At 42.8% G+C, this 12,735-nt stretch overlaps 1 protein-coding gene across 6 annotated transcripts in view; it reads right to left on the reverse strand.

Moving 5' to 3' along the window:
* Positions 1-963: 963 nt before the first annotated feature.
* Positions 964-12,735, reverse strand: part of SPEN (spen family transcriptional repressor) — a 294,674-nt gene continuing 282,902 nt past the window's right edge. For 4 of the 6 annotated variants that reach the window (XM_029578482.1, XM_029578483.1, XM_029578479.1 and 1 more), the window contains one exon: positions 965-2,206. In XM_029578482.1, the coding sequence (XP_029434342.1) occupies positions 2,075-2,206 (132 nt within the window). In that variant the 3' untranslated portion in view covers positions 965-2,074. Of the gene's footprint in view, positions 2,207-12,735 lie in introns of all 6 variants that reach the window. The other 2 variants (XM_029578478.1, XM_029578477.1) reach the window with 1 other exon arrangement.

The following is a 12,735-nucleotide window of genomic DNA, read 5'->3' on the forward strand; positions in this document are numbered from 1 at the left end:
CTGCGCCGGAGAGAGCTTCCCAGGCTCCTGGCATCTAATAGATTGTTCCCCCGCTGTGCTCCCCGAAGGCCTCTCCCTACCTGGGAGGCATCAGGAGCAGAGACCGCTGAGAGAGCGCCACGAGCATGACTCCACAAGCAGAGCATGCGTACCCACGTGGCATCAGGAGGGCTAGGAGACTGAAGCCTTGGTGCGTAGTGGGCAGGAACAGCGCTGAGAAGGGGGAGAACAGAGCCGCCAAAGACAGGAGCAATGGAGCCGTGATCGCAAGCGAGCAGGCCCACTACTCTGTGCACTGGCTCAGAAAAAGGCAACAATCCTTTCTTGCCTTTTTTTTTTTTTTAAATGGCTGCCTGTTGAATGGCAGCAGGTGCTGGGAGTCCCCCACAAGGCAAGTAAACCGGGTCCCCCGGCTGTCAGCCCTAGCTGGCGGTCAGAATGAGCGAGCTAAAGAATGGTCCCCAACCTCGTCTGCCTCGAATACCAGGTGGGATAGTCCCACCAGGACTTAGCTACCCTCTGGGAGGCAAAGACATATACAAACTGCAGAAATATTCTGTCCTTTTCCTTCTCAGATTTCAGGATTTGCACCTCCATCATCTGCTGGAGACAGAGAAATATAAAGGACTGCAGGTGGCACGTAATGTAAGTGTCAGTAAAGCTTTCTCTGTCTCCATCTGCTGGAGGGGAGGCAAAATCCAGGAGTCTGGACTGATCTGGGTACGTACAGGGAACTAATTTTTTTTTTAAGAAGATACTCCATACCCTTCAGTCCCCACTTCTTTCAGAAATTAGAAAGAAGCACTATGTACAAATACCATGGAGGTGAGTTACTTCTGGAAACCTGTAGCACTGCATAATGCTTACCAGTTTAAACATGCTTGGAAAAATCTGTCTTTTCTCCCCCCACCCCACCACCCCCAAGTGCAACTGCTGAGGGATTCACATTCAGCCTTTTTAAATTGTTATGGATTTTTTTTTAATAAATTTTTTAATCCAATGGACACACAAAACAAGGAAAATAAACGGCGCAGGGTAAAGGGAGGATGGTAGAACGAAAACAGAATTCCATAAATTAATAGAAGTGTCAAGGGGAGAAGGATGCCCAAGGAGTTAAAAAGTCTTTAGTACAAGTGTATAACACTTCTATGTATTGTGAGCTAGAGAGGAAAGGGGCAGGGAGTGGGAAGGCGATGTTTCAATGAAACGCATTTACAAATGAGCAACGATACAAAGTCTGAGTATGAAAATAAGATTCTTTTCTGAAAACACATTTTTGGCACAGATTAAAAAAAAATGTATGTTGTGGGGGTTTGATTTTCTTAAAGTCAGTATTATATATATATATATTTATATATATATATTATATATTTATATATACACAGACACACCCACGGAGTTCTGCATAATCTCATCAGGAAGGAAAATCAATCTCCCTTTTGTATTTTTTTTTCTTCAATGTAAACTGTCCATCCCCGATGAGGCGAAGACGTTTGTGGTGTGTGAGGGTTGCTGGGGGAGATGGGAAGAGGTCACATCCAGAAGCAAACAGAGGATTCCTGTGAAATGATTCTTGACCAGTCAATTAGTATCTTTTATTTAATTTAACAGAAGTAGTTCCCAGGTTCCTATGTTTCAGTTCGCAACCCTTGTTTGATGTGTGTCAAGACATCCAGAGACATCACAGCATGTCTTCCAAAAAAAAAATAGAAAATAAAAATAAAACTGTACAAAGGTCCAAGTCACTAATTTAGTGCAAAGGCAGTTCAGATTCTTTTTTCTTTAAAAAAAAAATAAAATAAAAAAACAATACACACACATATGAGTAGCCATCTTGTAATTTACCAAAAAGGGGCCATGGGAGACCCAGTCCTGGTCTGCCGGCTGCACACATCAGCTGTCTATGCGTAAAGAGGAACATGTAAACATCCAGGGTAGCAGCACCACAAGCACTACCCACTTAGAGTTTAACTGAGGTCCATGAGGGCAGGTGGCAGGTGGTCTGGCAGCATTGTCTTGTCTCATTTTGTTTTTGTTGTAGGGCCATGAAAAGGTCTGCCATCCAGTACATGGCTCATACTGATGCAATGACAATCATAAGGTGAGGTGAGATGTTGGAGATGCTGGCTAGTAAGTCTGGAGCCAGACGAGAAAGGTGACTCTCAGAGAATTCGCAGGGTGGGAATATCTGCAGAACATAGGCCGGCTAGAAAATAAAAAAAAAATACAAATCAAGGATGGGTAAATTATCACCTACAAGGCTTCTGTGCGAAGATCCAATGTATCGTTTCATCTCATACACCCACTCGCCAGCTCACTCGAACTGCATCATCAGCAGTGCAGCTCATCTTTACTACTACCCTGCACTCTGTTATCCAGCAGTGCACCAGTACTATCCTGCAATTTCAGCACTGAGAATATGTATTTTTTTTCTTTTTTGTGTTTGCTATAGAATTTTGTCAGGAATTAGTTTCCAGTCATAGTAATAAAGCAACAGAGAAAACTAATGACTTGCTTCTTAGATGTTAAGGAAGAAGTCTCACCAGCCAGAAAGAGGTAATACTGCTCTTAGGTCAATACTGAGACCCAAAATTGAGTACTGTATACAGTTCTGGAGGCTGTGCTTTCATAAAGACATTAATAAGAAGGAAGTAGTTCAGAGAAGGGCACCCAAAATGGTAAAGGGCCTGTATCCCAAACCCAACAAAGAGAGGCTTAAAGAACTCAAAATGTATCCATGCAAAGAAGGAAGAGAAATAAACATTAAAATATTCACCAGGCTTCAACAAATTTCAAGTTGGCATTTTCCATAAAAAGGGTTGCCTACCTGTAATAGGTACTCTCCAAAGACAGCAGGACAAATTAGCCACACAAGTGGATGTCATTTGATAGTTCTCTCAGAGCTCAGAAAACTCAAGATTTTCTAAGCATGCACAGGTATTCCCCACTGCACAAGTCTATTCAGTCCTTATAACAAACTTTCGGGCCGATACAGTACAGTACAGTACAGTACTTAACAGTACAGTAACTGAGAATTTTTCTTTTCTTTCACACCTTTTTGGTTCTCCCACGGAACATCCTGAGATCAGCCAATTGCACTGTTAAGTACTTACCGCTGTTAAGATCAAGTTCCCCGAGGACAAATGTCATTCAGATTCTGTATCCTTGGTGATAGGTATCTGCAGTTATTGTAATTTGAAACTGAGGTTGGTGAAAAACTGACCCTTCAACAGATTTGAAAGATCCATCCACCATGTCAGAGAATGAATGACATTGGTTTGATGTATTTACTTTGAGGAAAGTGGTTGTAGATGTTGGTTCCATTGAAATTTCAGATGCCACTGAGTTTGTCTCATGCTGAGATGTGCAAAAGGGGTACCATGGGCAGTTGCTACTAAAGGGCCCAGCTTCTTCATATAGAATCAGGAAGACAACTGTTTCTGATCCGAAAGAGTTAGGATTATTGAGGGAAGAAAGTTTTCCTTTATGTAGTAGCCAGACAGGGTCCTATGAAGTCTATTCTATGAGTGGTTCTAAATTGGATTTTGGAAAATTGATAATCCTAGGAACTGAAGGGTGTTCATCACACGGAATGTGGAGGAACAAGTTTGACAGGTATGACTGAATATGAGCTAGTCTAAATACAGACATAAATTGTTCTGTTTTAGATGAGCAGCAACAACAGCGAGTCATTTTGTTAACATCCTGGGAGCCATGGAGAGCACGAAAGGAAGAACATGATACTGGTAATGATCACCAGCTATGGTGAATCGTCGAAATCTCTTGTGAAGTTTGTGAATAGGGATATGTATGTAGGCATCCTTGAGATCTAAGATGGATAACCAGTTGCTGATCTTCTAACAGAGGAGGGTGGTTTTTCTTTCTTCAGGTGTTTGTTGAAATATCTGAAGTCTAAGCAGGGACTGAAACACCTGTCTTCGGAATAAGGAAGCATTTGAAGTTGAATCTTACATTCCTTTGTGGTATTGAGACTGGTTTTACATTTGCAGTAAAAAGGGTTGACAGACCTTGTTGGAGCTTTTCTGCATTTGTGGAATATTTGAGGATTGTTTGAGGGAGATGATTTGAAATTCAAATGGTATCCCCACTGTATTATCTTCAAAATCCAATGGTTTAATGGCAGACCAAAGTGGGCCAAGGCGGTGAAGTTCCTCCCTCTATAAGGCTGTTTGGATCCAACTGAAGAGATCTGTTGATATTGTAGTCAAAAGCTAGGATTAGATTTTGACTGTTTATTGAAGAGTCTTGAGATGAGATCTGTTCCTAGCAAGTAGCTTGCTCTGTTGCTGTGGATGAGGTCACTGAAAGGAGTAAGCTTTATACCTTCTTCTTGCATAGTAGTACTGCCTCTTGAAGCGCTGAGGTTAAATTTTCCTACTTGCAGATGGCTACTCAATTGTAGCTGAAGTCATAGCAGCCTTGCAGATCTCTTCCATGAAGGCCGATCTTAGTTGGGCTACCAATGCTGCCATGGCTTAAACTGTAAGCCTTGACATGACTCACCAGATTCAGGCCTGCTTGGTCATAATAGAAAGAAGTGCAATCTGCTAGCCAATTAGAAAGGCTGTGCTTGGCAATGGCAATTCCAGGTTTGTTGGTGCCAAAAAAACGAAAAAGCTGGGTGGGCTTTCTAAGGGCTTCAGTCTGCACTAGACAGAAGGCTGAGCTCTCTTGCAGTCCAAACAGTTTAGCACTTGCTCACCATTGTGGCCATTTGGCCTGGCAAAGAATGTTGGTAGGACAATTGAATTGTTAAGGTGAAGACCAACACTACCTTTGGCAGAAACTTAGGATAAGAACATAAGAACATGCCATACTGGGTCAGACCAAGGGTCCATCAAGCCCAGCATCCTGTTTCCAACAGTGGCCAATCCAGGCCATAAAAACCTGGCAAGTACCCAAAATAAGCCTATTCCATGTTACCGTTGCTAGTAATAGCAGTGGCTAATTTCTAAGTCAACTTAATTAATAGCAGGTAATGGACTTCTCCAAGAACTTATCCAATCCTTTTTTAAACACAGCTATACTAACTGCACTAACCACATCCTCTGGCAACGAATTCCAGAGTTTAATTGTGCGTTGAGTGAAGAAGAACTTTCTCCGATTAGTTTTAAATGTGCCACATGCTAACGTCATGGAGTGCCCCCTAGTCTTTCTATTATCCGAAAGCATAAATAACCGATTCACATCTACCCGTTCTACACCTCTCATGATTTTAAACACCTCTGTCATATCCCCCCTCAGCCGTCTCTTCTCCAAGCTGAAAAGTCCTAACCTCTTTAGTCTTTCCTCATAGGGGAGCTGTTCCATTCCTCTTATCATTTTGGTCGCCCTTCTCTGTACCTTCTCCATTGCAATTATATCTTTGAGATGCGGCGACCAGAATTGTACACAGTATTCAAGGTGCGGTCTCACCATGGAGCGATACAGAGGCATTATGACATTTTCCGTTTTATTCACCATTCCCTTTCTAATTCCCAAAATTCTGATTGCTTTTTTGACTGCGGCAGCACACTGAACCGACGATTTCAATGTGTTATCCACTGTGACGCCTAGATCTCTTTCTTGGGTAGTAGCACCTAATATGGAACCTAACATTGTGTAACTATGGCATGGGTTATTTTTCCCTATATGCACTTATCCACATTAAATTTCATCTGCCATTTTGATGCCCAATTTTCCAGTCTCACAAGGTCTTCCTGCAATTTATCACACTCTGCTTGTGATTTAACTACTCTGAACAATTTTGTATCATCTGCAAATTTGATTACCTCACTCGTCGTATTTCTTTCCAGATCATTTATAAATATATTGAAAAGTAAGGGTCCCAATACAGATCTCTGAGGCACTCCACTGCCCACTCCCTTCCACTGAGAAAATTGTCCATTTAATCCTATTCTCTGTTTCCTGTCTTTTATCAGGTTTGTAATCCACGAAAGGACATCGCCACCTATCCCATGACTTTTTACTTTTCCTAGAAGCTTCTCATGAGGAACTTTGTCAAACGCCTTCTGAAAATCCAAGTACACTACATCTACTGGTTCACCTTTATCCACATTTATTAACTCCTTCAAAAAAGTGAAGCAGATTTGTGAGGCAAGACTAACCGGTCTGTAGTTTCCCGGATCGCCCCTGGAGCCCTTTTTAAATATTGGGGTTACATTAGCTATCCTCCAGTCTTCAGGTACAATGGATGATTTTAATGATAGGTTACAAATTTTTACTAATAGGTCTGAAATTTCATTTTTTAGTTCCTTCAGAACTCTGGGGTATATACCATCTGGTCCAGGTGATTTACTACTCTTCAGTTTGTCAATCAGGTCTACCACATCTTCTAGGTTCACCGTGATTTGATGCAGTCCATCTGAATCATTATCCATGAAAACCTTCTCCAGTAAGGGTACCTCCCCAACATCCTCTTCAGTAAACCCCGAAGCAAAGAAATTATTTAATCTTTCCGCGATGGCCTTATCCTCTCTAAGTGCCCCTTTAACCCCTCGATCATCTAATGGTCCAACTGACTCCCTCACAGGCTTTCTGCTTCGGATATATTTAAAAAGGTTTTTACTGTGAGTTTTTGCTTCTACGGCCAACTCCTTTTCAAATTCTCTCTTAGCCTCTCTTATCAATGTTTTACATTTAACTTGCCAACGTTTATGCATTATCCTATTTTCTTCTGTTGGATCCTTCTTCCAATTTCTGAATGAAGATTTTTTGGCTAAAATAGCTTCTTTCACTTCCCCTTTTAACCATGCCGGTAATAGTTTTGCCTTCTTTCCACCTTTCTTAATGTGTGGAATACATCTGGACTGTGCTTCTAGGATGTTTTTTTTGGGTTTTTTTTTAACAATGACGTCTCTTGCACACTTTTTACTTTTGTAGCTGCTCCTTTCAGATTTTTTCTATTTTTCTCATTTTATCAAAGTTTCCCTTTTGAAAGTTTAGCACAAGAGCCGTAGATTTGCTTACTATCCCTCTGCCAGTCATTAATTCAAATTTGATCATATTATGACCACTATTGCGTCCCTGAGACGTGGGTCATGTGATCTGTGCCCGATTCAGACATTTAAGGGTTAGGGTTTGCAGAACCACCCTATTGTGAAAGGACTTGGTATGAGAAGTCATTAGGGCCTGTATCTCACTGACTATGGGCCAAAGTGACTGCCACTAAAAATATGATCCTCCAGCTCACAAGAGTCAAAAAATCTCAAAGGGAACTTTCATCAACTGAGATCCCAAGACACTCAGGGGCTTCAAGTGAACCAAGCCCCACATGAAAAGGACAACTAAAGGCTGTATAGGGATAGGTTTACATTCTACATGGTGATGTTAAGCACCAAATGCACTACAGCGAATCCTAACCAAGTCAGTCCTCACCTACCAAATTTGTGACTTTGAGGACCGTTCTGTGAGAGATGGCTCAGTCCCATATCTGGAAAGTTTCCTGACAGAAGTATGATCCCGTTCCTCCTTCTGGATGAGGATAACCTTTGGTGATTAACCAATCCCCAAAAGCCTTCAGAACATACCATACCGCCCTTAGCTCTAGAAAATATATTTAATGAAGTTTTTCCTGAGATTAAAGGCCCTGGATGCAGAGTCCCTCTATATGGGTTCCTCAGCCCGGGCTGGATGCATTCGAGAATAAGAATTTGCACTGGAAGAATTTGGAACGGTATACCCCTAGCCAGATTGCAATGAATCAGCCACCAGGACAAGGGCAGGGTAATGCAGATGCTGTCCCAAATATCTTGACCGATTCTACTGCAATCTGAAGGTCCATTGGGCTCTTCTCATGTGAAGACATGCCAAGAGAGTAATATGGACTTGATTCCATGAGACCCAACATGTCCCATGCTAATGATGCTCACTCATTCTCATCTTCTCCACTGTAAATATCAATGAGATAATCCTCACCTGTAAGAGGAAGGCTTTTGCCAGTGTCATGTCTAGCAGTGCTCCTATAAATTACAATTGAGATGACAGGCTCAAATGGCACTTGGGGCAGTTGATGACAAACTTTAGAAACTCCAATATCTGGATGATTTTCTCAGTGATTCTTTAACACCATCTCGAGCTATGCTCTTGACCAGCCAATTGTTCAAGTATGGAAACACATGCACCCCCAATTTGCAAAGATGCATTGCCACCACTGCGAGACATTTTGTGAATATGCATGGTGCTGATGACAGATTGAAGGGCAATACACAATATTGAAAGTAGTATTTTCATACTACAAATCTGATATTTCCTGTGACCTGGAAATATCTCTGTGTGAGTGTAAATATCCTTTAGATCTAGAGAGCATAGTCAGTTCCCTTCTTCAACGAAGAGAATCAAGGTGCAGAGGGAAACCATTCTAAACGTTTCCCTTTTCAGGAATTTACTTAAAACCTTCAGGTCTAGGATGGGATGGAGTCCCCCCTATTTTGTTTGGTATCAAAGTATTTGTAATAAAATACCTGCTCTCTTTCCCCAGTATAACAGGTGTGAATGCACTAAGAGATAGGACAGCTCTTTTTGTAACAATTCCTGATATTAAGACACTGAATGAGTGGGCTTCGGTAGGCAATTTGGAGGTACATCCAAATAGACAATCTGTATCCTCAAATTATGCTGATAACACGAGTTTTTCTGGGCAAATGATTTACATAAAAACTTAGCCTACCTCCAACAGGCTAGCCTCCCTATGAGCCATGTCTGGGGCGATGGCTATTACTTTGGGGACCGCTGCCGCTGAAGGCAAGCAATAGGGCCCTGAAGTTGATGCATCCAAGGGGACAGAGGTAAACGTCTCCTCTGATAGTATGCCTCTTTGGTACCCTATTCGGGTATTGCCTGTTTGAGGGTGGGTGGGTCTGGTGCGGCAGTGGAGACCGTATGAAACGTTGCATGGTGGTCCTTAATTTTATAGCATAGCACAGCAAAAGCAGTGAAAGACCAAACCCAGCTTAGGGATTCCCACAAAAACAAGTGAGTGGTCAAAGAACTGTCAAAGTCAACAAAGGCATTCATAAGGGTAGATTTTAAAAAAATATGCACACACACATGGACATACGATTTTATAACATGCGCGTGCATGTTATAAAATCGGCAGGCTGCGCGTGGTGTGCACAAGGGGGGTAGATTTTAGCTAGTTTCACGCAGCAATGCATCGCAGCTTTCCCCGGTTCCCTACCCTAGCCTCCCTTCCCCTTTCCTCCCCATCCCCTAAACTTAATTTGCCTTACCTTTTTTTTTTTGTTCTTTTAAGTTGCTGCTCCTCTGGAGTAGAAGCAACTTGTGCGAGCTGGCCGACTGACGGCGCACACTTCCCCAACACAGTAGCAAATGGCCACTGTACCGGCGCCTCCAGCCCCGCCCCCTTTTCAGGCCCCAGCACTTAATTGTGTACCGGCGTTTACGCGCGTGGCCAGGCCCATTTGAAAATAGGCCCAGCGTGTGTAAGGCCCGGGATTTACGCGCTTCAGGATTTAAAAATTTACCCTAAAGTACAAAAAGCAAAGTTTATTCACAGCTTTAAGATGGCACTGCAGGTTAAATGTTGAGTTTTACATGGTCCCCCCTGCAGTGCCATCCTAAAGCTGTAAATAAACTTTGTGTTTTGCACTTTAAATGCCTTTGTTGACTTTGACAATTCTTTGACCACCCTCTTGTTTTAGTGGGTCCTTAATTTTAGCCACTGCTTTCTTAATCTTATCTCTGAAGAGATTCTCTCCAGTACATAAGAACATAAGTAGTTGCCATACTGGGTCAGATCAAGGGTCCATCAAGCCCAGCATCCTGTTTCCAACAGTGGCCAAACCAGGTCACAAGTACCTGGCAAGTACCCAAACATTAAGTAGATCCCATGCTACTAATGAAGTCGCAGCAGCAAATCTTTCCTGGACATCCTATCGAAAGTCCAAGGCCCGCAGCCAGGTGAACCTGTAGGCATCAAGACCTGCTACGGAGACTCTTGATGCCATCTCCCAGTAATTGTATATCCATTCATGTTCATTCTCCAGTTTATTCTGTCCTTTATTTCCTGGCTACTCTAGCCTCCAAGTTCATTCCCCCTGTTATTTGTATCTGCGCCTCGGCCTTCTCGTTATATGGTTTTTTGTTAAGTTAACCCCCAAGTTTGATGTAAACCGGCCTGATATGAAGCTTGTCATGAAGTTCGGTATAGAAAAATGTTGAATAAATAAATAAATAAATAAATCTCAAAAACATCGAAGGTCGATTGGATCATATGGTTTCCATATTCCAACCCCTTGTCCACTACTGACAAAATCTTCATGCTGCTTCTTTTATGCTGCTGACTCCTTCACAATCTTCAGAATGTCCTGCATATACTGGTTCATGAAGAGCTGTTAGAATGTTACGTGAGCACTGAGCATAGCTGCTGAAAAACCATCCCCCCAAGTAAGTCAAGAGTGCAAGAGTCCTTTCCTAGGGGCACCAAGGAATGGGATCTAGACCTCTGGCCTACTTAATAGCGATTCAACCAGCCCTTGAGAGATGTTGTTTCTCGAATCCTGGAGCCTTCTGGACATAATATATCACGTCCGGTTTCTTATTCACCAGAGCCACATATCAGGGACTCTTCCATATCGTCACCTGTACCTCCTGAAGATTCTCATGGATGGGGACTACCTTGATATTCTTAGGGGACTCCACAAATTCCAGGATGTCAAGCATCCTAGTTCTGGACTCTTCCTCCTTTTGCAATCTAAATGGAATACTATTTACCATTCTCTTAATAAAACTAGCAGGAGAAAACTTCTCTTTTTCTGCAGAGGAGAGGGTCCTTGGGGAGACCTGTTGACTTCTACCAGTCGGGGAAATCCTCAAATCCATAGCTGTATTCCTAAGAATATCCAGAGTCCGATCCTGACTGGTAGGTTGGGGCATGAACATGGATCTTGCCCTGCTAGGAGACAAGTCCTCAAAGAGGGGAGCGCATGTCTGTTGAGGGCTAGACCCTGATGAGCTACTGCATCTCTGTGAAATTTCCTCTCCAATGGGCTGGAGATTACCATTGGTGTGATGGTACCAGATATTAAAATTTGGCATCAGGGCCATTCTGCCCAGTGTCAGCATGGATTTCAGTACTAGTTGGACATCTGTCTGCAGGATGCCAATGCCGTCAATGCCAGTGCATTAATGCTCTGCATCTTACAATCCAGGGCCTTCTGCTTTTTCTTATCCAGCTCCTCCTAAAAAATTGCTGATATCAACATGGTTTGAGGAGGAGAGGTCACTTCTTCCTGAGGTACAAGAGGTGTAACAGTGGCTGACACTTGGACTGTCTGATATTGACAGAATCCCTGGGACTGCATGGAGTATGACCTCTCCTCAAGATGCAAAGGCTTTGGAAGATTAAAAGCTGCCGCCAGAATGTCCCTGCTCCCTGAATTGCAGATCAACAGAGACCGATGCTTCTTGACTTTCACTTGATGACCATCATTGTAGCTCAGCAATGCTGGAAACGAGAGGCTGAATCCTTTTCTGTCTTCAGGTGGGAGGAGACAGGCGACAGTCTGTCTCCCTGGTGCTCGACGTCGAGGGAGTATTGATGCCCTCCCAATGTCAAATGACCAGAAGGGACACCAAAATTGCCAAGCTGAGATTTTGACCACCCATTCACGGCCCAGTTGAGTAGCCATAGCAAACACCTCACCAATACTGCTGACATCATACTGCTGGCTGATATGTAAGAACATAAGAAATTGCTATGCTGGGACAGACCAAGGGTCCATCAAGCCCAGCATCCTGTTTCCAACAGAGGCCAAACCAGGCCACAAGAACACAAACACCAAGAAGATCCCATGCTACTGATGCAATTAATAGCAGTGGCTATTCCCTAAGTAAACTTGATTAATAGCCGTTAATGGACTTCTCCTCCAAGAACTTATCCAAACTTTTTTGAACCCAGCTACACTAAGTGCACTAACCACATCCTCTGGCAACAAATTCCAGAGCTTAATTGTGTGTTGAGTGAAAAAGAATTTTTTCCAATTAGTCTTAAATGTGCTACTTGCTAATTTCATGGAATGCCACCTAGTCCTTTTATTATCCGAAAGTGTAAATAACCGTTTCACATCTACTCTTTCAAGACCTCTCATGACCTTAAAGACCTCTATCATATCTCTCCTCAGCCGTCTCTTCTCCAAGCTGAACAGCCCTAACCTCTTCAGCCTTTCCTCATAGGGGAGCTGTTCCATCCCCTTTATCATTTTGGTTGCCCTTCTCTGTACCTTCTCCATCGCAACTATATCTTTTTTGAGATGCGGTGACCAGAATTGTACACAGTATTCAAGGTGCGGTCTCACCATGGAGCGATAGAGGCATTATGACATTTTCCGTTTTATTAACCATTCCCTTCCTAATCATTCCTAACATTCTGTTTTCTTTTTTGACTGCTGCAGCATACTGAGCCGACGATTTTAAAGTATTATCAACTATGATGCCTAGATCTTTTTCCTGGGTGGTAGTTCCTAATATGGAACCTATAAGAAAATTATTCCTTACCTGCTAATTTTCGTTCCTGTAGTACTTAGGATCAGTCCAGACCGTGGGTTATGTCCCCCGTCCAGCAGATGGAGTCAGAGCAAACTTCCAGGGGTGCTGACATATAAGCCTGTGCACCCCCTAGGGATCCTCAGTATCGAGAATATCAAAGCCCAGAGCCAGAAATACTGGACAGGAAAGTAGGATGGATCAAGCACC

Source organism: Rhinatrema bivittatum, chromosome 15 (genome assembly GCF_901001135.1).
Source record: "Rhinatrema bivittatum chromosome 15, aRhiBiv1.1, whole genome shotgun sequence".
Lineage (NCBI taxonomy): Eukaryota > Metazoa > Chordata > Amphibia > Gymnophiona > Rhinatrematidae > Rhinatrema > Rhinatrema bivittatum.